Here is a 24,217-nt window from a genome sequence, read left to right on the forward strand (position 1 = left end):
AATTAATTTGGTTTAGCCAAATCCCTTGGGTTTAGCAAGCTATACAGTCACAGTTAAAACATGATATAAATTTGATACCCTCCTTGCATGCCTGCCTTGGAACCAGGGGACTTAGTCAGGATAAAAGTTGTTGACTCTGAATTGCATTTTCCTCTCTGTTCAAGCAGCTTCTGCATTTTTTTTGATGGTTTGTTGTTGGGGGTTTTTTTCCCAAATGGATTAGTAGTTTAGTCTGCAGCAAGGGATTGATGAACAAGACTACAGCCAGCATGAATCAACTTTCAGCAAAGTTAAAGCCAGTTTAGTTGGTTAAGGACATGGCCCACCTGTGACAGAGTATGTGAGTTACTGAACTGCAGTTTGGTAGGCCTTCCCAAGGGTTAGACAAACATTCCATTTACCAACACCTGGAGGAAAGTAAGATGCTGCTCGTTGCTGCCTATGTGCTGTCTCCCCAGAGCAGTCAGTAGAATGGATGACATGAGCTCTCTTCTTCCAAATTGGTGCAGAATCTAGCAGCTAATTTCAAACCACCTCCTTTATTATCAGAAATTAGGATTTGTCATGGAAGCAACCAAGAAGCACTCTTGTGCTCCATCCTTATGGCAGAGCTGCAGAGGAACTGAAGTCCAGTTAAAAGGACAGTAATTCTCTGTGAGGGGAAGGGAGAGGGAGAAGAAAAACACAGTAACCTCTTAAACCAGCAGAGTTGTCTGCCTATGCCAAAGTCCTCTTGTTCTTATAGATATTCCTTCTTTGGAATGTTTCTCAGCAGTGATTAAGTGTTGGGATACAGAAAAACATGCACCATTGTGGATCTAGATTAGGATCACGAAGTATAAATTTTCCTTGTCAACTATATGTCTTTCTGGACTCAGTTTTCCTTAATGTGTAAGGTGAAACTTATCTTGAAGTGGAGCACCATTAATTGTGCCTGTATGGAGGACATGGTATGCAGAGTATACATGAGGATTTCCTGGTGTTGGATCACTCTTTAATGTCAATCTTGTGTTTCAATATCTTATGAAAAAAAAAAGCCTTAATCAGTATACAGATCCAATTATTTGTCTGTTTGGGTTTTTTTTGTTGAAGGCTGGGAAATTTGGAATAATGCAAGATCTTTCAGAAAAGTTCACAGATCAAAAATCCGGTCTGGTAAAATTGTTCCCTCCATCCCCTTGCCCTCAGATATAGAGGTGGTTTGTCATATCACAGATGTGTATGAATGTTCAGCACTAAAAAGAGCCTTGAGTGTAGGAGTAGGCTGGGGAATGAGTGAGTCATTCCTCTCTCTTCCTGTGATGTAAGGCTCTAAAATAATTAAGAAAAATCCCAAGACACCCACTGGTTTTGAAACAAAACATGCAATTTTTTGCACTCTACTCCCCTCCCCTCCACCACCCCCAGCTTTTTCATGCCTTTTAAGATTATGGGCTAGATGAAAGGAATAAAATAGGCTTTAAGTCATCTTTGCAGCTCCCTCATCTTTCAGCTGTTTTAGTCTCTGATACCTCTACATCTGCTGTAGTCCATTACAGAGCATGTTCCATAACAGTAATGTTCCTCATTGTCTGCTTCTTCTGAGTGCACTAAATGGAGTTTCCACATTTTGATCCCAGCCAGAAAACCCAAACCCTGTACATAGAGAGTATATCACACAACAGCCAAAGGAAGTAATGGCCTGCTCTGAAGTACCTTAGAAACTGTTGATTCTCACTGCTTCTTCACAAACAACAGACTGAATTCTTTCATTTTCATGTCTTGCTACTCAGGGCTTGTACTGCGATATCCGACAGCTGGTCCAGTTTATCAAGGAGGCTCATGGGAATGTATTTCGCAGAGTGGCACTCAGTGCCCTCTTAGACAGTGCTGAAAAGCTAATACCAGGGAAAAAAACAGAGGAAACGGAGCAAGAGCCAAAACCTTCTGGGAGCAAAAGGTGGGTGTCTAGGAGGGAGAAGGCAAATGGCTGACTTGCATATGGCTATATGACTACATGAATTGAACACAAATGTAGAAAGGTTTCTGTGTTTTTTCTTGATAGCATATTCAGTTCCTGATGTACAGAATCGTATTGTGGCAGCAGTCTCCTTTAAATTTTAATGAACTGAGACAATAATAGATTTGCAGCAAAAAGTGTTATTCCTCATGTACAAGGAAACACTGGGAGAAAGAAAGGTTAAGAGAAGTAAGAAGCATAGTGTCAGTCCCAAAACACGCATCACATCCTTAATGTTGTTTATCTGACAAGTAAACTCATGTATGCAAAACAAGTCCCAGAAGAAATCTAATCCTGACATGCTTCTTTATCAAAAATAAATTTTCTATGGTGCTTTGAGACTTGTCATATTAAAATGTTGGGAAGGATTAAGAAAGTTGAAAAACTCCTAAACACCTTGGCTTTGCTTCTAAGCGCTGCTGCCTTTTTCATGAATTATATGTATAGAGACAGTAAGTTCTCAAAGAGGGGGTACAACTCTAAAGGTGCTTTGTTGCTCAGCAGCACTGGTTTCCATGTCTTGTAGCTGTGTGATGACCATGAGATGGGCCATCCATTTGCTTTAGCTGATGATTTATATTGTCTGTATAGGTCTGAGGTGGGAAGTGTCATCATTGACAAAGGCCAGGCATCAGCTGCCCCTGATGAATGCCGTAGTTACGTCTCGAGCCGCCCAATGCAGACTCCAGAACAGTAAGTAAATAATGAATTTTTTTTCATGTGTTATTGCCAGCAGCTTTCTTCTAGGATTAGTACAAACGGGCAGGAAAGCAAGGACTTATCTCTTTGGATGGTACAATAAATGCATTGACTGTCTGTTCAGGAGCTGCTGATAACATCCAGATAATGCCTATTATCAATGCTGCCAGCAGGACCCACCCTGATTTTGATGGGGAACTACCGGAGATTTTCAAAAGACAGTGCAATAGATTTGTCAATACCACATACTACCATAGCCACGAATAGAGTGTTAATTCCTCAGAGATGTCATCAGAGATGTTCTCCATGCTTTGTTTGTACTTCTGGGGAATGATTCTATTAATTTTCAGCTTCCAAGTTGTTGCTAAGGGTCATTAATCCTTTACTGCCTCACAACAGCCAGCCCATTCCTGACCTATCTTGGGCATGTAGTCTCCAAAGACTGTTGCATTTCCCTTATCAGCAGAGGTTCTTTACCAGTTTTCTTAATGAGCAAATCAACCTGCTGTTAGGCATCGCACGTTTGAAGTCTCTGTTGTCCAAAGAATTCTGCCATTTAATATTGAAGTAAATTTAATCGATACTCTTAAGAATTTTAGAAAATTTCATAAAAGGCAACTAGTCTCTAAGTAACTTTGGACAAGTCATTTAACTTCTCCAGGCCTCTGAATAGTCCTCTGTCTTGTTAAAGTGCTTTGGAGATACACTGCTTGAAGACCTTGCTTGCACAAGGGCCCAGAGCTCTGTATTAGGTATTCTGCATTAACTGAGCCTGCAAAGTCTCACTGTTGCTGAGACTGCAAGGATAACACAAAGCCCTTTATTGCTCTGCAGAACTGCAGCAAGCTGTTCTGCTCTGAGCCCTGCCACAGCCATGGGAGATCTTAAGTGTATAGCAAATTTGCTGTCCCCATTCCAATACATTAATGAGAACTGTGACTCCAGCATCTTCAGAAATGGCTATCGTGATGTTCAAAAGCTCTCCAGTACACACGCTTGTAGAAAACAGCAATGTAGTCCTATCAACATAGGTCATTTTGACCTAAAGAAGATGATTTCTTTTTCACATGTAGGAACTAAAAATTGGAATGGACTGTTCTGTGGACAAGCTCCTTAGGGTAGAAAAGATGGTTATTTTGTGCCTTGAACAATACTGAGCATGTTGTCAAACTTGATTATGTCCCACTGAGAAAAGTATGTTTGGAATTCAAAGTGAAACAACCTCAAATAATAGAGAAGTTAGGAGGGGGCTGCGGGAGGGAGGCCTCATTTCCCTGAGCATCCAAACTTCACTGAAATGCAGTTCACACTCTGCATCCCCTTTCTTCGAGTGATGAGCAAATCCAAGGGGCTGTTCTGGGACGCAAGGACTTCTGGCGGAAGATGTTCAAGTCACAGAGTGCAGCGAGTGATACCAGTAGTCAGTCTGAGCAGGACACATCCGAGTGCACCACTGCACACTCTGGGACCACCACAGACCGGCGTTCCCGCTCCCGTTCCCGACGAATCTCCCTTCGAAAGAAACTCAAACTCCCCATAGGTAAATGTATGTTTCTTCCTATTCTATACAAATATTGCATGTGCAGAGAAACACAGATAGATATATGTCTTAAGAAACATTGCAACACAGTTCCTTATTGTCCAAGTATATTGTATGTTCTCCCAAGGAAAGCTGGGAAATGCTGCTCTCTCTGTTTTACAGATGGGGAGCTGAGGCAAAAGGAAATGTAAGCAATTTGCCAAAGATAACAGAGGATATCTGTGGCAAAATAGAATATTGAATCTGTGTCTCCAAAGTAGTAGGCTAGTACCTTAATCTCACAGGCGTCGTTCCTCTCTACAGAAGAGAAATATTCCAAATAGTGTTTGATAGACAAAGAATATATCCTTCACAAGTCCCAGGACCTAGCTTTGCATGGTAAATACATGTAACATGAAAAGATTGCCTCCACCTTTCCTCCTGTTTTCCCATGTCCTAGCATGGCCACTTTGGAGAAATACGGTGCAATTGCTAATAAATAGGTTCTGCTTGGAAGCATTTTCAGAATTGTCCTGAGTGGCTTATTCTGCAACAGGGAACTGGCTGAAGCGCTCCTCCCTCTCTGGCCTGGCTGATGGGGTAGAAGATCTCCTAGATATCAGCTCTGTTGACCGTCTCTCTTTCATCAGGCAAAGTTCCAAGGTAAATGTGTCAGGCTGGATTGCAGAGAGCTTGGAAGGACAGGATCTGGCTGGTTTTAGGTGTCCAAGGAAACATTCTATTCAATGTGGACACTGCAGCCAATGAGACTCGGTCACAGAAGCCTTCAGAGTAGAGTGCTATGGGAATTTGATAATGGACTTGTGCAGCTCATGGTGAAGGCTAGGTTAAACCTACACTGTATTTGTCAGTCTGCCTTGGTTCACTGAGAAATGCAGGCTCTGTCAACACACTTAAGTTTTAATTGTTGGTCACACTTGTCCTTCCTTCTTTGTGCCCTTACAGCCTCTTGCGAAAGACCAATCACTTAAGCAGAAAGTTTAAAAGATGAAGTGTTTCAGCGTACGTAAATGTGTGCAGACCCACTTGTGTTGCTATGGTGATCCACTGTGTTACAGCCTTTCTGTAGATGCTTTATGCCTAAGCGAGGAAGACCAAGAGATAGCGCTATGGCACAGCCTGACCCGGCCCTCTGTCTTTGCACAGGTGAAGTTCACCAGCGCAGTGAAGCTGTCAGAAGGAGGGGGGCCAGGAGGTGGCCTGGACAATGGGCGAGATGAAGAGGAGAATTTCTTCAAGCGTCTTGGTAAATGGCGCACCTGCCGAAGACACCCATCCAAGCTTCATCACACAGAAGAAAAAGATGGTTAGAAATCAGGGTTCTCGTCTCCTTTTTCCTTTCCTTTTAACTTTTTTTTTTAAAAAAATGTTTCTTTCTGTATTTTACCCCTTTCCCTTTTTTCATGTTTTCTCCATAGTTTTTGTATCCATTCTAGCCTTCTCCAACTTTTTTAGTCTTTGCAACTGTTTTCTTTCCCTTTCTTCTTTCTTTTGTTTTGGTTTAGAAAAACCGTAGTAAAGACAATTTTTTAAAAAAGCAAGACTATCCAAATAAATTCTGCAAGTACAACATTTGGGCTTTTTAAACCAAATTGAATTTGATCAATACACTTGAAAAATTAATGCTTGCTTCAAAGCACTTATTCAGTTCAAAATTAGGTGTGTAAATCTTTCATTGCCTAATATGACAATGGGTGTTCCATCAGTTTTTTGTTTGGTTTTTTTTTTTTTTTTCCCAATTTGTGACCATTTGACAGTTTTAGCAAAGATCAGCACAGAAATGGAAAACCCTGCACAAACCTTGTTATAATTATCTCTTTTCTTCTGTGTTTGCATGTCTAGTGTCTGCATACCATTCGTTAGGGATGCTGTCCCTTTTTCTTAGCACACAACATAACACCACCACCACTTTTCCTTTCCACAGAAGTATATTTAATTGCAATGTATTTTCAAAATCAGCAATGCTTGAAAAGTGCCTTTATGAATAATACAAGGTCATCATATACTCTGTCTTAAAATGTCATGTAGGCATTCATATGCTCATGTCCTCAGCTCAGAGCTCATCCTTGCTGTCAGGGAGACAACCTTATATCTTGAAGTTATGTTACTGTTTTTTCAAGAAAACACAACCTGACTCCCAAAAACACACAAAAAGTAGATTTTCTTTTTCATCATGATTTCTGTAGCATTATGTCTTTTATTTTCTAACATTATATTTTGACACTGCGTTGTATGTATTTCACCATCATCTGTCCCAGACCTGCAGTATAATGCATGTAAGGCATGTTCAGGCAAGTGACACTAGCAAAGGATGAGCATATCTTGCCAGTGTAAACTGGTCATCATTCTACCACTGCAGAAACACTGGTGGTGGTTTTCAACTAGCTCCTAGGTGGAATGTATCATTCCTTTAGCAAGAGAATACATCAGCTCAGAAGTCTGTTATAGCTTGGTAGCTGAATACCCCCAGGATGGAAGGAACTGCATTGTTTTCTTCATCACATACTTTGTGCTGAAGTAGGTGTGAAATACTTCCACCATATTTTCTCTCAGCTCTTGCTGGGAACAAGTAACTGAGGGCAGTCAGATTTTTATAGACTGCCACAGATGTTTCTACAGTGCTCATGTGAGATGTTCTTCGTATTTTCTTGTAGGAAATTTTTTTTTTTCCATCTTGCTAATGCTGATTTTATGCCACTGTGAGTCTGCTTCTGCCTTGAGTGCCCATATTCTTGTTTCAACGGCACAGATTTAGTCTTGGCCCTGTGAGCATCAAAAGTTTTGTTCAGTATGTGTGGCACATCTTGTATGTATACAAAACTCAGATGACACACTAGTATTGGATTTTTGAACTTTGGAAGTTTTGTCCGTACTTCAGCCTTCTGTGAGTAACATCAGAATTTATGTAATTAATGAGGGGAACTTGAAACATCTTTTACCTGCCTGTGAGAGAAGAGATGTACGTGACACATGCTTGATTTTGACATAAGCATGTGCTAGAAATGCCATAATAAAAGTGATGCAATGGGTTAAAGACAGAGACCTTTGCATGTTAGTATGAGAAACAAGCAAATTGTCTAGTGATGGTGATGAGGAGGACTGGGCTATTGCCTGATCGTTAATTGAAGCGAAAGGAGGGTATTTAAGGTTTCTAAGGCAGCGTGTGACAGTCAAGGAAGTTGTATCACCATGTCCACACGGATCTCTGGTATGCAATGAAAGCCACATATCATTAGCAAAAATAGTAGAGTACTTGTACACGCCTGTGTGTGTATGCACTTGCATGTGTGCAGTGACATTGACGTGAGGCCTTTTCAGTGTAGGACAGTTTATAACACAGAACAGCAACATTACTGACAGCCTTCAAATTTCCAGTGCTTCTGTATCTTCCACGAAGGTCAGCAGGTTTTATGTGCTTATGGAGAAGAGAATAAAAGCCTGTTGTAGGTGGATGGGCATGCTATTAAATCCGTTAGGGTCTGACCCCAAAGCTGGTTTTGCCTTCTCATTCTTGTCATTCATGATGCTATGCCATTACTTTGCTCATGCTTTTCACATGTGGCGTTACCTCTTGTGTTTTTGGGTTTTGTAACATAGTAGACCAAACTGACAGAGAGATGAGAAATACATTACAGTAAAAAACAATAACGTAAAACAATTTGTCATATCATTTATGGATTGCGATCTTCATTGTGATGTATCATCTAGACCACTGGAAATTCTGTGTTGGATATGTATGTAAGAGTGCGTGTGTATATCTGTATGTGTGCGTATGTATACATATATATATGCACATTAATATATGCACATTGATGCATAACAAAATGGTTTTTTTTATGATCTTTTTATGTATACTAAGAACAAAGTACATACATAGAAGTAAGTTACAGTATGTTTACATGAGACCCTTAACATTCCTTTGGGCACTTACTGAAGACATTGTGAGTGACCGCAGAAGTTGCCAGGGTGTCCAAGGCACAACAGCACAGATGAACCACATCACATGCTTGCTCTAACCGGTGATCTCACGTTCACACACGAAGTAACTGTGGGGGCAGGAGCTTGGACGTCCATTGTCCCCCTATGTTAGGAAATGGTCTCTGCTCTCTGTATGAGATTTTCTCCAGGGCTGAGTCATGTTAACATTAAGCCAGTGAGGGTTCCCGTGATTACAGCAAGGCTACTCCAGGATGGGCATAGTGGAGGACAGTCACCAGCTACCTCTGAAGGATTCTCTTGTAATGCTTCAACAAAGTGCAAGGCTGGAACTGCAAAGGGCAGCAAAGTGATAGACTTAGGTAGTACCGCTGAACCCAGATAGACAAAACCTCTGCTAGATCTTTATAGCAGGGGTTAGGGAGATGCCTTAGGCATGCCTTTCTGGGTCAGAAAGTCAGGTTTCTGTTCTTTACCTCATACAGGCCCATCCCTAACAGGGCTCTGAATAGGAAACACTAGTTTATACCTCAAATGAGTTAGTGTTACAACAGCCATAGCAGGAAGGCTCAGATAGTATGCTACAGGCTATAAGGAAACAGGAGCTGGAAGAAAAGAGTATTTGTGCCTGCTCATTTATGTGATTGTTTTGCCTGTTCTTTCTACTTTGTTTGTTTGTTTGTGCCATTTTGATGAAATATTTCCCAATATAGGAACATTTTGTTTACTGGAAAACTATGTACAGCTTCACAGAAGAGAGAAAACCCACAGGTGTCATAAAGAATCCCTTAAATTTGATATACCTCTGTCTTCAGGGGAAATTTGAAGATCTACATTGTCATTTTCTGTTGTGACTCTTGTTTGTGGTGCATAAGTGCTTTCCAAGTAATTCTAGGGAATGCGATCTCAAAGGAACTTAGAGTTTCAGCCATTCTTTTTTTCTGAGGAAGGAGAAGTCACAAAGTCCTATAGAGCTGACATTTTGCTTCCTGTCTTTCAGATCCATGTTTAAAGCCCATCTTGAATTCTCTACTTGGTGTTCTCTTCTTCAGATCTTTATCCTTCAGTATTCTGTAAACTTCTATACTTTCACATGTAAACAGGGAGAGTATTATAGATAAAGACAAAAAGCCCAGAGCTGACTATTCTTGTTTTGACCAGCCACCCTGATCCTGAAAATACTTTCCTGATTTCTCATATATGTCTTTCTACCCCTTTCTCAGCTCTCGGTAATGACTGCGTAATGATCTTCTGCATTCAGAAGTGTCCATTCCAATCTGCATTGGGATTAGTTCATTTATCATGTGAACTCTATACCTGGAGTTTAAAATTGTGCTTGAAGGAAACCTTGGAGTGGGGTGCTAGCTTCATTTCAAAAGGAACTCTTATTAGGGAGCTTTCCATCCCAAAGAGTGCAAGACACTTCAAGAGAGAGAGGCTGGTATGATGATGATACTTCGTTGTTGAGTCCAGTCTCACTTTGGGTGTTTTGGTAATTGTGGAAGATGTATGCCTGAAAAAAAGGACAGTACTTGACTTCCACAGAGAACATTTCTGATATTTGGTACTGATTTTTGTCTCTTCGTAGATGATATATTACTAAATTGATACATGAGAAATAAGGTTTTTGCATGCCTCACTTTAAGGTAAACTTTGAGGCAATAGAGAAGTAAGATAGGAGATTATTCAGGAAAAACAGTAAGCAAGATTATATGCGTTAAAGAGGTGGGGAGGAAAGGCCATATCTTGGTTCACCTATGTTGAAATAGGTCCTGGGCTTTGACAAGGAGTATACGGTGGAATTGTTTTGGGCTGACATCAGTATGACCGAGGCCAGAATCTAGCTTGCTGCACGTCTGTTTCACAGAAGTCATTAATATTGTAAAAATGCCCCTGTTATCTTCAAGATAGCACGTCAAGGCGAGCAAGGGGTTTAGACTGTATTCATCAGGATTTTTGTTCCACTTTTTTTGTTGGTGAGAAACTGTGTTCCCTTCTCCCCACCCCTCCCTGCATCCCCTCTGTACTTTCTACCTCTTTAGGTTGCCATAGCTTTGATGATCACTTGACCTCCAACCAAGAAGGCGGAAAACCCAAGAACGTTGTGAACCTGGGAGCAATCCGTCAAGGCATGAAGCGCTTTCAGTTTCTCCTGAACTGCTGTGAACCAGGCACTATCCCCGATGCCTCCATTTTGGCAGCAGCCCTAGATCTTGTAAGTCATTTGTTGGTGTATTTTTACCTGCTGAGTGAGATCATGTTCATATGTGGTGGTCTGTTGTCATTCACTAATTCTGTTCATGCCTGCACAGAAAGCAGGTAAAGCGTCACAGCAATGCCAACTGGTGGTGTTGTTATTAGGTGGAGTTTTGGCAACTATGACTGGATGAGTATGCAGACAGAATGGATCTTTTTTTATTACATGGATCCCCAGAACTATACTATTGTCAGCATAAAGCATTTATTGTAAGACTTCAAATTTTGCTTATAGCCATTCTGCTTCTGCCCCTAGTGTCAATAATAACCGACAGAGTAAGGATTGAAGACTGGATAGCTACTTGGAGAGGCACAGGAATTCCACTCAGGAGTTCTGACAGAGATATAAATATATTGGGCAACACTGAACTATTAGTCACCAGAGCCAGTCAGTGGAAAAAACTTCAAATGTCAGAGTGTGCATGCTTTTAAATGCAGTTATTGCTAATTTGCAGATACAAATCATAGACGTGATACGATTCAGGCCCTCCTTCCTGACACCAAGTGTCTCTTCTGTATCTCCCTCCTTCTTTTCCTTGCAGCTGCTGTTTTTTTAACAGTTCCTTGATTTCTAAAACAGTGTCCTTTAGCCTGTGGTTCATAGGCCAGTGGGGCTCTGTGAGGTGCTTATGTGACAAGCACAAGAGCATGACAAATAGGAAAAGCTATGAAAAGCCAGCCAATGATTAGTAACTTCTCTGCACAGTGCTCTTCTGCTTCCTTCCGTAAGCGTTTGGATGTCTACGAACTGAAAAAGATTGAAAGCCTATGTTCATAGAGCACCCATACATTCTCTATCCCTTTGTCTTCCCACTCCCCACCTCTTGCCTCTGAATGTCATGTCATTTATGCTTATATTTGGTTTATTTGCTCTCTGCTGGAGAGGCCAGGCTCATGGACTCTCCCGTTCTGCTAGTGCTGTGCCCTGAGCTGTGCTGCCTTTCCGCTGCATAGTTGTAGGGACGATACACTCTGTGCACCACTCCTTTATACCTTCTTCTTAACTTTGCATCCTTAAGCTGCAGGTTCAAGCAAGTCTGCATTAATATTGGCCCAAAGTCACTGTTGCTATCAGTTCACATCTCGCTCTACCATTTGGACTGGTCTGTGTTCATCTTCCAGTAGACAGGTATTTTCTTCACTACTTCCCACTCTTCCTGTTGGAGATCGTTGTCCCTCTGGCTGGAAGCTATGGAAGCAGTGGCTGATAGGGAAGCCTGTCCTGTGCTCTCACAGTCAGAAGTGGTTCCTAGCAGTCAGGGTTGCAGTGAGTTCAGAAGGTGGGTTGAGGAGATAGTCACTCCTACCAGGTGTGCTGCACAGAGAGAACTTGGTTATTTAAGGCTGCCAAGCTGCCGCCCCATTGCAAATTTTAAACTAAACAGGAAACATAAGGTGTATGGGCAGGAAGGAGCTTATTGCTGAAGAGTATGTCATTAAGATGCTTCTGGGCATGTGCTACTCTGTGTACTAAAAAATCAGATGATAAAATAGGGGTTTGAAAATTATGTCCTATTGCCTGTAAACCTCTTGTTTATTTTTTAAATTTGCCTAACGCTTAAGCTACAGACCAGCTTACTCTGTGCCCATGTATGAAGTTAACTGAAAACTACCAATCAGAGTGAACTGTTTGAAGATGTCTGTTCCGACTTCCAGAGCTGGCTTTTACAAAATGGAGTCTTGACTCTCTTTCCTATCTGCTTAATGATTCAGAAGGCTTTGGTATCAGAGTTTCTAGAAGGTCTGCAGCTAAAGATGAAAGAAGCCTTGCTCTAATTACAGACTTGGGAGACTCCTTACAAGTGTCTGCTCAGCTGGCATTTTGTCTACAAAGTATTGGAGATATAGGAAAGTCAAGAAGTCACATGCAATGCAGATTTCAAAAGATGACAGCTTGTCATCTCACTGTATTGCTTAATAACAATATATGTTGTTATGGAAATTTCCCATATTTTATGTCAACAGAGCACACCCAACAGAAAACATTCTGGTTTTTCAACTTCTGGTTTTGGGCTTTTGAAGTAATAGTTTGAATCAGGTTTCATACAATTTAAAATCTTGAGTAATTTTATCCTTTAAAAAATGAAAGACAAACAGCTCTGGTTTCAGTTCTTTCATAAACTTTTTGAGCATGCTTTTTCATGCAGATTTTCAGAATTCCATTCTTATACCAACTTCAAGATCTTTGATCAGCCTGGATGTTTATACAGGTTTGCCACAATGATTTAGAGAAATTAGAACTGTGAAACAAAGGCTGATGAATCCTTACAGCGGTAGTGATTTATTTATATGTTAAAATGAGTGTTGCTTTAGGTTTAGAAACTATGTAGTTAACATATTTTCCTAGAAATAGCATCCATCTTTGACTGAATTTTATAAAACTACAATCAATTTATGACTTTGTAAACATTCAGTGACAATTGATAATATATTGCAGACAGCTTTATCCTTACGGTGCCAGCTTAAATTCAGACTTGGCAATAATAAAGTTGATTTCACTTCCCTTCTTACGAAACTTTGGAGGTTGATAGGCAAGTAATATGATAATTCAGTCTGTGGTCAAGTTTCTGCAGAGGGTTCCCAATAAACTGTCTAGCACTGGATAAAGATGTTACCTAAGTATCCCAATTAGACTAGTGTAAATGACTCAGGTCAGGAAACAGAAACTAAATCGACCAATTTAGCAATGTGTGAAACCTATCACCTTTAAATACCTCCAGTAAGATGTGTGAGCTGCTCTGTTCTAACACGTTCTCTTACCCTTGCTGAAATGCCATAATGGCACTGCTTTATGGCAGGGTCATGTTTGAGAGGACCTACTAAATATTGGGATGGCAGAAGCAAAGTCTAAAGTGCACAAATACTTGCCAGTATCCTGACTCCATGTCACTCAGGGTCTTAGGCAGGCTCTGTTGTTCCCATGTCCCTGTTTCCGTACCAGAAATATTGTCTATAGGACATCATATGACCTGGAAGGAAACCAGATATTACTCCAAACAAGTTCCCAAAGTAGAGGATTGGAAACAGAAACAAAGACCTGTGTCATGGATTGTACTTGACCGTTTTGAGATGTAATCAGAGAGATTGGAGCTAATTTTCTGAGGCAATTCTCCAAGACATTGGTTAATAATTTACTCACAACCTATCTTCATATACCTGCTAAGCTACTCCTCATGTCAGACTTATCCTGTGGCTAGACAAAGCAGGGCTATCTAGTCAGCATCATTTGACTGTCCTTGAATTTACTTTATTTACTCTTAAAAGTAGATTGTTGCTAATTTGTGCCCTTTTTTTTTTTTTTTTTTTATCTTGCAGAGACCAGTGGAAATTAATTTTTGCTCAAATTGCCTGTGGAATATAAGAAGGGGCACAGGAAAATTACCACTGGTTGATTAGTCTTATATAATTGATTATCCTTGGAAACAAAGCTAGACTTAAATGTTCTGCAGTCATAAAACTCTACAGAATCAGCTTTACTTGAACAGTAATGTGATGCTGTAAAATTCCAAATCCATTCTGTATTTGGTCCATCCCACTCAGGCCATTGCTTTTGCTCTTATTAGTACAAATCAGGTAATCTGTTGAAAAGCTCCAATGGGAGTACTTGAAATTTTATTTAAAAAAGGTGGTTCTTATTTATGTCAATTTATATGGGAAAATTTTCAAAAGGCAAAGTGATACAGTAGACCTAATGTTAAAAGTTGACTTGTGAACAGTTTCACAGGCATGGGCAGGCTTGTGAGAGAATTGCTGCTGTGTTAAGTTTTGACAGTGACTATGGTAACTTGTGTTCTTTTCAGCTATGCATCACCTGCCTGATTCATTTCTCTCCATTTGTGATGTGTTTCTCTGTGGTGTGAATCCATCCTGTCCATTCTGTCACATCTTCATCTTTCTCTTGCTGCTGCTTCAGGTTTCTCTGATCCTCAGGTAAGCAATCGCAGGGAGCTTGTGCCCCGTGATATTCAGAAAGCCCTCCTTTGTGCAGGAAGTCTTTTCAGTGATTTTTAATTTGGAACTCCAGCTCCTCCCCTTTACCACCCCCCCCACCCCCCCCCAATTCCTATGTATCATCCTTTAGTTACAGTAGTTGACTGCTTCATTCATTTTTACAACGAATATTTTTACAAGATTCATATATGCTAAGAAATTTCTACTTTACCAGTGGTGAACTAAAACGGGAGACTAAGTCTGGGGCTTCATCTTTTCATTTATGTCTCCGTGGTTAAGGTTTTACTCTGTGAAAATAAAAGAATGAAGTCCTCTCCTATTGTGATTCATATTGCATGTGAGCAATGTGTAATTTGTAATGGTTTTTCCAGGTGCTAGGTGATTAGTTTTGTTTCTGATTGTCAGTAAGTGTCTGGCTTCAGATTTCTGCCTTCCTCATCAGAACATTGGGACAGCTTTAACGCTCTTATTCAAGAGAATTTCTAAAAGATTTCTATTTTCTTCCAACACTGAAATAAAATATGAGCAAAAAGCTGCAACAGGATGTTGTGTCAGGAAGCAATTAATACACATTTTCTTGTTAATCTATAAAAAACATAAGTCTCTCTCTCTTTTTTTTTTTTTTTTTTCACAGTCGCCTAAAAGGCTTGACTTTTTTCAGTCCTGTTAGCAGTACTTTCTGGCTATAATTTTAGCTGCAATACAGAATTTCTTAAATCAATTCCCAAACTTTTGGAATATTGGTCCAAAATTTCTTGCTTTCTCCTTTTGATTAAAGCACTCTTAGAAGCACTATTTAATAACGTTCTATAGACCATCCCCATGGTCTCAGAACCTGTCTGTTATTTATGGACCACAGATGAGGAACCTCCCCTTATAAGTAGATGCTGATCTGTTTAAATTATCTCATTAAAGCTGTCAGCATCTAAATATGTGGAATACACATGTTTCTGTCCTGTGAAATCCCTGTTAGGGAATCTTTCAAAGCCAACTTGAAAATTGTGGGCATTGTTTTATTCTTAGTTTTACAACCTGCTGGCCACACGGGGTTTTGCTTGTGAAAACTGCAGGAAAAGAGGGTGGAAGTTAAATGGAAATGAGGAGAACCATTTAGTCACTTTCCATTCTGTAAAGATGTTATTTTTGCAGAGTTGTAGACTGCTGGGAAGAAAGCTTGTTCCTGAGTCTAAGCTATACCCGTTAGAAAACAAATTGCAGTGTCCATTTTTGAACGTACTTGAGAGTTTCAGAAGCATTCTTTATTGGTCTAACGTGGATCCTGTTGGGTGATTTAATACAAACTAAGATACACTTGATATCATTTTGCTGAGGGCAGGAGGATTTTCCTCTGGAAAATAGTCAATCACTTCAAAACTCAGCTGCCTGATGTTGTTTCAGTGCTAAATTGTCTGATGCTTGCTAAGGCCACTGAAGTTAGGCCAGCACAATTTTGTTGACTTATGCCAGTAATGGACATCTCTCCTCATATCTGCTTGTTATAAGTGCAAAATAGCACTCTTGCTAGTTTCAGCAAGCCTCCATTCATGCTTCCACCCCGAAGGTGCGCAAGCAGAACTTAACATGACAAATGCCAGGATTCATGTGGCCGTGCTGCCATTTGCACTTGCAATATTTACAGCCCTGCTAGCAAAGGTGAAAAGAAAACTTGATGCATTCCTCCAGTTAGTGTCAGATGCATGCTTCTGCTTTTTGGAAGTTATGTGGTTTCTGAAAGAAAGCATTACAGGGGGCAGTGATACAAGGTTGTTTATAGGATTATAATGTGGCTCTTTCTGCCCGTCTAGTGGCTGGACTAAGCGTAACTGTTCAGTACTTATGAGCCTTGGTTTTATTAGATCAAGAGGATGAGACTTACGTCAGAGATCTTGTTTTCAGTTTTTGATGCAGAGATTGCTCAGTCTGTGCAACTCCATGGCAAGCTTGCAAACCAATTGATTGAAACACAAAGTCCTCTAATGTTCAGGGAGTTTTTCCAATGTGTTTGTATTTAAGGTGTTTTTTTGCAATCATTGCAGGAAGCTCCTGTAGTGGCGAGAGCAGCCCTGTTCCTCGAGTGTGCACGCTTTGTTCACCGCTGTAATCGTGGCAACTGGCCTGAATGGATGAAGGGCCACCATGTGAACATTACTAAGAAAGGCCTGTCCCGCGGACGTTCTCCTATTGTGGGCAACAAAAGGAACCAGAAGCTGCAGTGGAATGCAGCTAAGCTTTTCTACCAGTGGGGAGATGTAAGTGTTTGTTTCTCTTCTACTTACATTAAAAAATATAGCCAAATGTGAAGATAATTGGATCCTATACAGAATTTCAGTTCCAGTAAAATGGGGACTCATAAGCCTCCCTTCCAACTTGACTTTGCAGCCTGCCAGAATTAGTTCTTCTCCTAATAGGAACAGACTTTGTTAGGACACAACAGTGTGCCCTTCCCTCCACTCCACTCCCCCTGCTTTGTTGCCTCTGAGGATCCACTTAGTCCGCTCTCCCATTTCCAGCACTTGTCATATGTGAATGCCTAAGGAACAGTAAAAGCAGGGTGTGTGATACTACTTGCTTTTTTCTAGCTTTGAAATATTTTTAGCCTAGGGCTTCTTGAGCTGGATGTGCTACTGTATATTTAGTAATGGATTTCTCTTTGACATACTTAGTCTCTCTTTGCACCCACAGAAACTGTTAGCACTCATCATTCTTTGGCAAGGAATTCTACAGGGCTACTACATGTCATCTAAGGAACTTTCTCTGCTTGCTTTGAGCTTGGCTTCTTCAAGTTTTATTTGATTACATGAACCAGGCAACTGCGCTGTTTGGCCCTGTCAGTGCTACTTGCAATTCCTTTGGAAACCCACCAGGGTATACCTGCTGAAGGCCTGACACTTATTGCAAGTAATTTCACACAATTCAAAACAGTGGGAGAAGTTTCTTTGACCTCTATGGTGCCTGTTACATATGTCTGTCTGGAAGCAAGCTTTATGCCTCTGACCTCTTCTCACAAACCCAGAGATTTTTACAGTGAGCGTGATTAAAAAAAAAAAAAAAAATGAGAAAAAGAGACGAAAAATCCAAGGCTTAGGGGAATTCGAAAACCGTGTATTCTGCAGTCTTGGAGTACTTACATAAGCCATGCCAAAAAAGCCTTGCTGACCTGTATTCTCTTAGGTTAAGCCAATGCATGCTTCTCAGTGGAGCACACTGTAGGGAACACCTTGAGCTAGTGCTGACCATGTCAGTACATTCTCACTGCAAAACGCAGCCCAGAGGGAGAACCTAGCTTGCATCTGAGCACCCAGGCTAACATGCTTTGTCTCTTGGCAGCTCTTCTCCTTCCATCTCTAAAGCTAACTCAGGGAATGCTACCAGGGCACCATACTCTCTTGTTACGTATCAAACACAAGTGACTATCTTAATAACAGCACTAATACCAAAGTTCCTTGGAAAAGTACATAGTGTGAAAGTATTTGCTTTCTGTGAGGTCATCACCTTAGCCTAGCTCCTTTGAGAACTCTTTCTCAGTGGAGAATATAGGATTACATAGTCCTTGTATTTTTGCATGTGTTGCTGACAGTCAAGACTATCTCTGTTTGTGGATTCCATGCTTCTAGACATTCCTTTTTTTCAGAGTCTGAGAAAAATCGGAGCAAGCCCATCAGGAACTGGTAAAGCCAGTTAGATTCCACCTCAGCTGCCATTTTTAGAGACTGAAATAGCCTGAGCTGGAAAAATTCCAGGAAGGTTTTCTTTTTAAAACGTTAAAAGTACAACTTCATGATGCAAGATCATAAGAAAGGACCCAGGGAAATGTGATGGCAGGCAACTTGGTGTAATTCTTTTCCCCTTAACTTTAATGGCATCGTAAGACTTACCTGGATGCATTCTGCCTGCTAGGAATAGCATATGTTTGCTGGCTGCTTAGGAATGTCCCAGAAGGGAAAAGCCTTACTTTTACTGTAAGGGAGGAGAAGAATCGGAAAGTAGTCTTTACAGTGCACATTTCTTCTCTTTTTACTGCAAGGTGTCCTGCCCCTCATTAATATTTGTGTTTCTTCTCACTGGAGTCTAGGACAGTACAGTTACCCACAGCATCACTAGCCCCCAATCAAGCTCATGCTTCAGGATTGGTCTGCACCAAACACTGCTGAGGTGCAATTCCTTTATGTCCTTTATGCTGAATAATGGGCAAGGCTGGTCCTCTGGCACTGCTTCTCCTCCCAGAAGCTGATTCAAATTAAGCTGGCTGCAAATATAAGTGGCAGCCACCAGCCAAGCCTGTAGGGCTGGAACCCTGCAAGCTGTGCTCCTCAGGTGGCTGCTTTTGTTGGCTCTGACCAGATTCCAACCAGATAGGCTGAACTATAAGGAGAAACAGCTCTCTGTTGCTGTAGTACAGGCACCTGCTGTAGAACATGCTGCCATTTCTGTGTGTTAACCTGCCCATTTCACCATGGGTAGTATCAGCATGAAGGGCGGTATGACTGCACTCATATAGCTCCTAAGCAGTTCCAGTGCCAAGAAGACGGGCTACCTCACCCAGCCCATCTCTGCCTTCATGCTGCCAGATCCTAGTCAGCACTACAGCACACCATCCTGGCTGCTTAGTGGCAGCAGAGCTGCTGCTGTGGAAGGAAGATTCTTGGACAAAGAGTAAAGACTATATTAATCTCTGAATGCACTGAGGCCTTGTTCTTTTTTCTTTTTTTTTTTTTTTTGCTTTTCCTTGCAGTAAATAAGGCTGGAAATTTGTGCTCATTAGGGATTCTTCCTTGTCTATCAGTGCTCATTAATTGTGATATAGAATGCTATTGTCAAAGTTTAGTGAGATCAAGAATAAATGTAAAACATTTTTTTCCCCACACAACTCCTTTAATTCAGCCTCCCTAATACTCATTGGAGAATAACAGTGGTAAACCCTTTCTACCTGAGGTAAGGTTTGGACTGCTCGTAACAGTGATAAAGCCTACTGAATCAACCAACCTCACTTGTTATGCTGCTTTTTGAAACAATACAATCTTAAATCTATTCTAATTAGGTTAGTCTGTCACTGCCTTTGGCTGCTACTGTTAAGATGCATTTTCTTTTTAAGTGTGGCATGCTCTCTGTTTGCTAGGAAAACCAAGCATAATTCATGCAGATAATACTTCAGGAATTCAGTGCTCATTAGGTAGGAAGCTGTGGGATTATGTATGACTGCTTTAATATTAGGGTGGACAACACAGTGTAAATAATATGTGATAAAGTACTGCTTTGTGGAGAGGCATGCAGTACATTTCTTCCTTTAAAAGCCTGAAACATGAAAAAATTGAGGGAAATGTGGAGTTTATTTAGCAATGTGCAAGCTCACAGACAGCTGAGATTAGCAACTATTTGCATCAGCTTGCAAACCACAACAATATCACCTTATTTTCTTTGTGTAGCAAGAGTCTACCCTCTTCATAGTTGCTGGATTTCAAAAGGACTACTTAGTAGCAAGGAAGAGCAGCTGTAATAAGTGCCTGTTTATGTATTTCTGCGTCACTTCAGCCGAGACAGCAAAACTATATAGTGCTGGCATGACTGTCAGTTCTGACTTTAGAAGATTCAGAAGTTCTTTTAGTATCTTCCTCTGAAACTATCTCAAAATCAAGAAGGCCAAAAGACAAGTACTGATAAAAATTCTGTAATTAAACACGTATCCTCCCTTACAGATTTCACAGAACAAAGTTTTACATACTATGTTCTCTTCACCTACCTGCAGTAAAGAAAGTTAAGGAGATCCTTAGTAGCTCTGAAATGTTTTAGGAGGAATGCATTCTTCTTGCTAACACACCCTTATCTGTAGCTTTACTGATAGCACCATGAGGGTGGTTTACATGCTGATAATGATGCTGGCAGACAGCCACAAATAAACCATCAGTGCTTTTCTGGAAAATGTAACAGTATTCAGTGGAAATCTGTCTGTCTGTGTTCTTTACATGGATTCCCTCTACATCATTGCCCATGCATGCTCCCAGCTTTTATAAGCATATTCTTAGTTCATTTTTTGGAAAGTGCATCTCCTTTAAAGATAGAAGCAGGCTTTCCCATGGGCATTCAGCAGTTTTGTGGAGGAAACAGGGGCTGTTATCGGATTCCTAAGTCACAGTCTTAAACAGAAGGCATACATTCTGAGTGGAAAGGCTTAGCAAAAGTGTGGAACACACATATCAAGGGGAGAAAAAAAAGTGGAAGAAATGCATGCAAAATAATGGCGTAATCTCCTCCTCCCTATCATGTAGGTTGGGTGTTTGTGTTGTTATTTAACCAAATCTGCAAAAAATTTCACCCTGAAAATTGACACTGTTTGCAAATTTTGGATTAAAAAATGGGGAAATAAATTATGGTCTTCATAGTGATTAATCTTCTATCATCTCTTTCTCTACTTTACTGTACTTCACAGGTGATAAAGCCAGGACATTCTGTTCTGGCTGGAACATCTCCACAGCCTGCATGGGCCAAGCCCTTGACCACCAGTGAGTTGGCCTGAAATTCTCACCTCCTTGTGCTTTCTCTTCCTACCTGTCTGCAGGCAATCGGCGTCCGCCTCAACGAGCTGTGCCATGCTGAGAGTGAGAGCCCTGCCAACCTGCTGGGCCTCATTTATGATGAGGAGACCAAGAGGCGCCTGAGAAAGGAGGATGAGGAAGAAGACTTTTTAGATGACAGTAAGGAGACTCCCTTTACTACAAGAACCCCCGCTTGTAAGAACCTCTGTTTTAGGAGCACTTAATTTTTCTTCTCTTTTCATCCTCTTGCCACCCAGCTGTATTTCCCAGTCCCTCACCTTCACCCCAGCTTTCTCCCCTGTTCTTTCCGTGCCTAGACGTACAACATGACAGATGGGTAGCAGCACTGAGACACTGAAGGAAAAGGGCAGGAAACCAGACAGTGAGTTGCAGTTCCTGTATAAATCATAGAATCATTTAGGTTGGAAAAGACTTTTAAGATCATTAAGTCCAACCGTTAACCCAGGACTGCAAAGTCCATCACTAAACCATGTCCCCAAGCGCTGCATCTACACATTTTTTTTAAACACCTCCAGAGTTTGTGATTCCACCACCTCCCTGGGCAGCCTGTTCCAAAGCTTGACCACCATTTCAGTGAAGAAATTTTTCCTAATATCCAATCTAAACCTCCCCTGGTATAACTTCAAGCCCTTTCCTCTTGTCCTGTCAATTGTTATGTGGGAGAAGAGACCAACTCCCACCTGCCTACAACCTCATTTCAGGTAGTTGTAGAGAGTGATAAGGTCCCCCCTGAATCCTTTTTCTCCAGACTAAACACCTGCAGTTCCCTCGGCCACTCCTCATCTGACTTGTGCTCCAGACACTTCCCCAGCTCCGTTGCCCTTCTCTGGACACACTTCAGCACCTCAATGTCCCTCTTGTAGTGAGGAGCCCAAAACTGAACATGGTATTTGAGGTGCGGCCTCACCAGTGCCAACCAGGTACAGAGGGACAATCGCTTCCCTGGTCCTGCTGGCCACACTGTTTCTCGTACAAGCCAGGATGCTGTTGGCCTTCTTGGTCACCTGGGCACACTGCTGGCCAATGTTCAGCCAGACATCACCCAGCACCCCCAGGCCCTTTCCCACCAGGCAGCTTTCCAGCTGCTCTTCCCCAAGCCTGCAGCGCTGCGTGAGGTTATTGTGACCCAGGTGCAGGACCCAGCACTGAGCCTGGTTGAACCTTGTACAACTGGCCTTGGCCCATGGGTCCAGATCCCTCTGCAGAGCCTGCCTGCCCTCCAGCAGATCAATGCTCCCCCACAACTTGGTGTCATCTGCAAACTCACTGAGGGTGCACTCAATCCCCTCATCCAGATCACTGATAAAGATACTAAACAGAACTGGGCCCTATACTGAGCCCTGGGGAGCACCACTTGTGACCAGCTTGCCCACTGGCTTTAACTCCATTCACCACCACTCTCTGGGCTCAGCCATTCAGCCAGGTTTTTACCCAGAAAACAGTACACCTGTCCAAGCCATGAGCAACTTGTTTCTCCAGGAGAATGCCATGGGAGATGGTATCAAAGGCTTTACTGAACTCTAGGTAGACCAAATCCACAGCCTATCCCGCATCCACTAGGTGGGTCACCTGGTCATAGAAGGAGATCAGGTTTGTCAAGCAGGACCTGCCTTTCATAAACCCATGCTGGCTGGGCTTTATTCCCTGGTTGTCCTGCATGTGCTACATGATGGTGCTCAGGATGGTCTGCTCCATAACCTTCACCAGCACCAAGGTCAGGGTGTCAGGCCTGTAGTTCTCCAGATCCTCCTTCTAGCCCTTCTTGTAGATGGGCATCACATTGGCTAATGTCTAGTCTTCTGGGACCTCTCCAGTTTGCCAGAACTGTTATAAATGATGAAGAGCGGCTTGGTGAGCTCCTCTGCCAGCTCTCTCGGTAACCTCAGGTGGATCCTATCCCGACCCATAGACTTGTGTGTGTCCAAGTGGAGCAGCAGGTAACTGACCATTTCCTCCTGGACTGTGGGGGCTTCATTCTGCCCCTCATGCTTATCTTCCAGTTCAAGGGGCTGAGTACCCTGAGGGTAACTGGTCTTGCTGTTAAACACTGAGGCAAAGAAAGCATTAAGAACCTCAGCCTTTGTCACTATGTTTCCCACACCCACATCCAATAAAGGATGTAGATTATCCTTGGCCCTCATTTTTTTCTAATGGATTTGTAAAAACATTTTTTGTTATCTTTTATGGCAGTGACCAGCCTGAGCTCTAGCTGGGCTTTCGCCTTTCTGATCTTTGCCCTGCATAACCTCGTGACATCCTTACAGTCCTCCCGAGGTGCCTGACCCTTCTTCCAAAGGTGGTAAACTCTCCTTTCCCCGAGTTCCAGCCAAAGCTCTCTGTTTGGTCAGACCAGTCTTCTCCCCTGCTGGCTTGTCTTTCAGCACACAGGGACACCTCGCTCCTGTGCCTTTAAGATTTCCTTCCTGAAGAATGTCCAGCTTTCCTGGACCACTTGGCCCTTCAGAGCTCTCTCCCGCGGGGCTCTGCCAACCAGGCTCTTATACAGGCCAAAGTCAGCACTCCGGAAGCGCAAGGCAGAGGTTCTGCTGAGCACCCTCCTTAACTTCTCCAAGAATTGAAACGTTTCTCATCTCATGATCACTATGCCCAAGATGTCCTCCGACCACCACATCACCCGCCAGTCCTTCCCCGTCTGCAAACGGCAGGTCCTGCAGGGCATCTCCCCAGGCTGGCTCCCTGCCCAGCTGTGTCAGGGAGTATCTTCCACACACTCCAGGAACCTCCCAGGCTGTTTCCTCTCTGCTGTGTTGTATTTCCAGTGGACATCTGGTAGGTTGAAGTCCCCCACAAGTACAAGGGCTAGCAAATATATGTATGTATACCAGCAACTGCAATTATAAGCAGGGTAAAAATTTATTTCTTGAGTCTTTCTGTCACCCAAGTGCCAAAAGTGCTTCAGACTCCCATTCTTCCCAGTTATTTCTGCCAAAACATTTGTATAAGATTAGCTGCTTTTCTGTTTCTTAACATTGAAGAGTCATCTCCTTACCTGATGTGAATTGGCACAGCTCTACCAGAGGCTTTTAAATCTTGACTTCAGTATATTTGCCTGATTCTCAGACAGAAATACAGTACAGTGGTATAAAAAGTATCATTAAAAATCTGTGTAACAAGATGAGTAAAACACACACAGTTGTGCCTGTGTGCATGTATGGGTGGGAGGGGTGACAGATCACTGATTCTGAAAGTCTAGATAGGCATGCAAATTATAAAAAACACTGTGAATTAAAACAAATTAAGTCAAACGCATACTGTTGTAGATGT

The 24,217-nt window shown here is 41.9% G+C and overlaps 1 protein-coding gene across 4 annotated transcripts in view; it reads left to right on the forward strand.

Moving 5' to 3' along the window:
* Positions 1-24,217, forward strand: part of UNC80 (unc-80 homolog, NALCN channel complex subunit) — a 131,196-nt gene that overhangs the window by 35,125 nt on the left and 71,854 nt on the right. For all 4 annotated transcript variants that reach the window (XR_005829411.1, XM_040604477.1, XM_040604479.1 and 1 more), the window contains exons 17-24: positions 1,773-1,939; positions 2,591-2,692; positions 4,030-4,238; positions 4,774-4,880; positions 5,385-5,544; positions 10,217-10,389; positions 16,418-16,630; positions 20,935-21,070. Coding sequence is in view for 3 of the 4 variants with exons in the window: in XM_040604477.1 (XP_040460411.1) it covers positions 1,773-1,939; positions 2,591-2,692; positions 4,030-4,238; positions 4,774-4,880; positions 5,385-5,544; positions 10,217-10,389; positions 16,418-16,630; positions 20,935-21,070 (1,267 nt within the window). In the remaining variant the exon portion in view is untranslated. The remainder of the gene's footprint in view (positions 1-1,772; positions 1,940-2,590; positions 2,693-4,029; positions 4,239-4,773; positions 4,881-5,384; positions 5,545-10,216; positions 10,390-16,417; positions 16,631-20,934; positions 21,071-24,217) is intronic.

The sequence above is a fragment of the Falco naumanni genome, chromosome 8 (assembly GCF_017639655.2).
Source record: "Falco naumanni isolate bFalNau1 chromosome 8, bFalNau1.pat, whole genome shotgun sequence".
NCBI lineage: Eukaryota > Metazoa > Chordata > Aves > Falconiformes > Falconidae > Falco > Falco naumanni.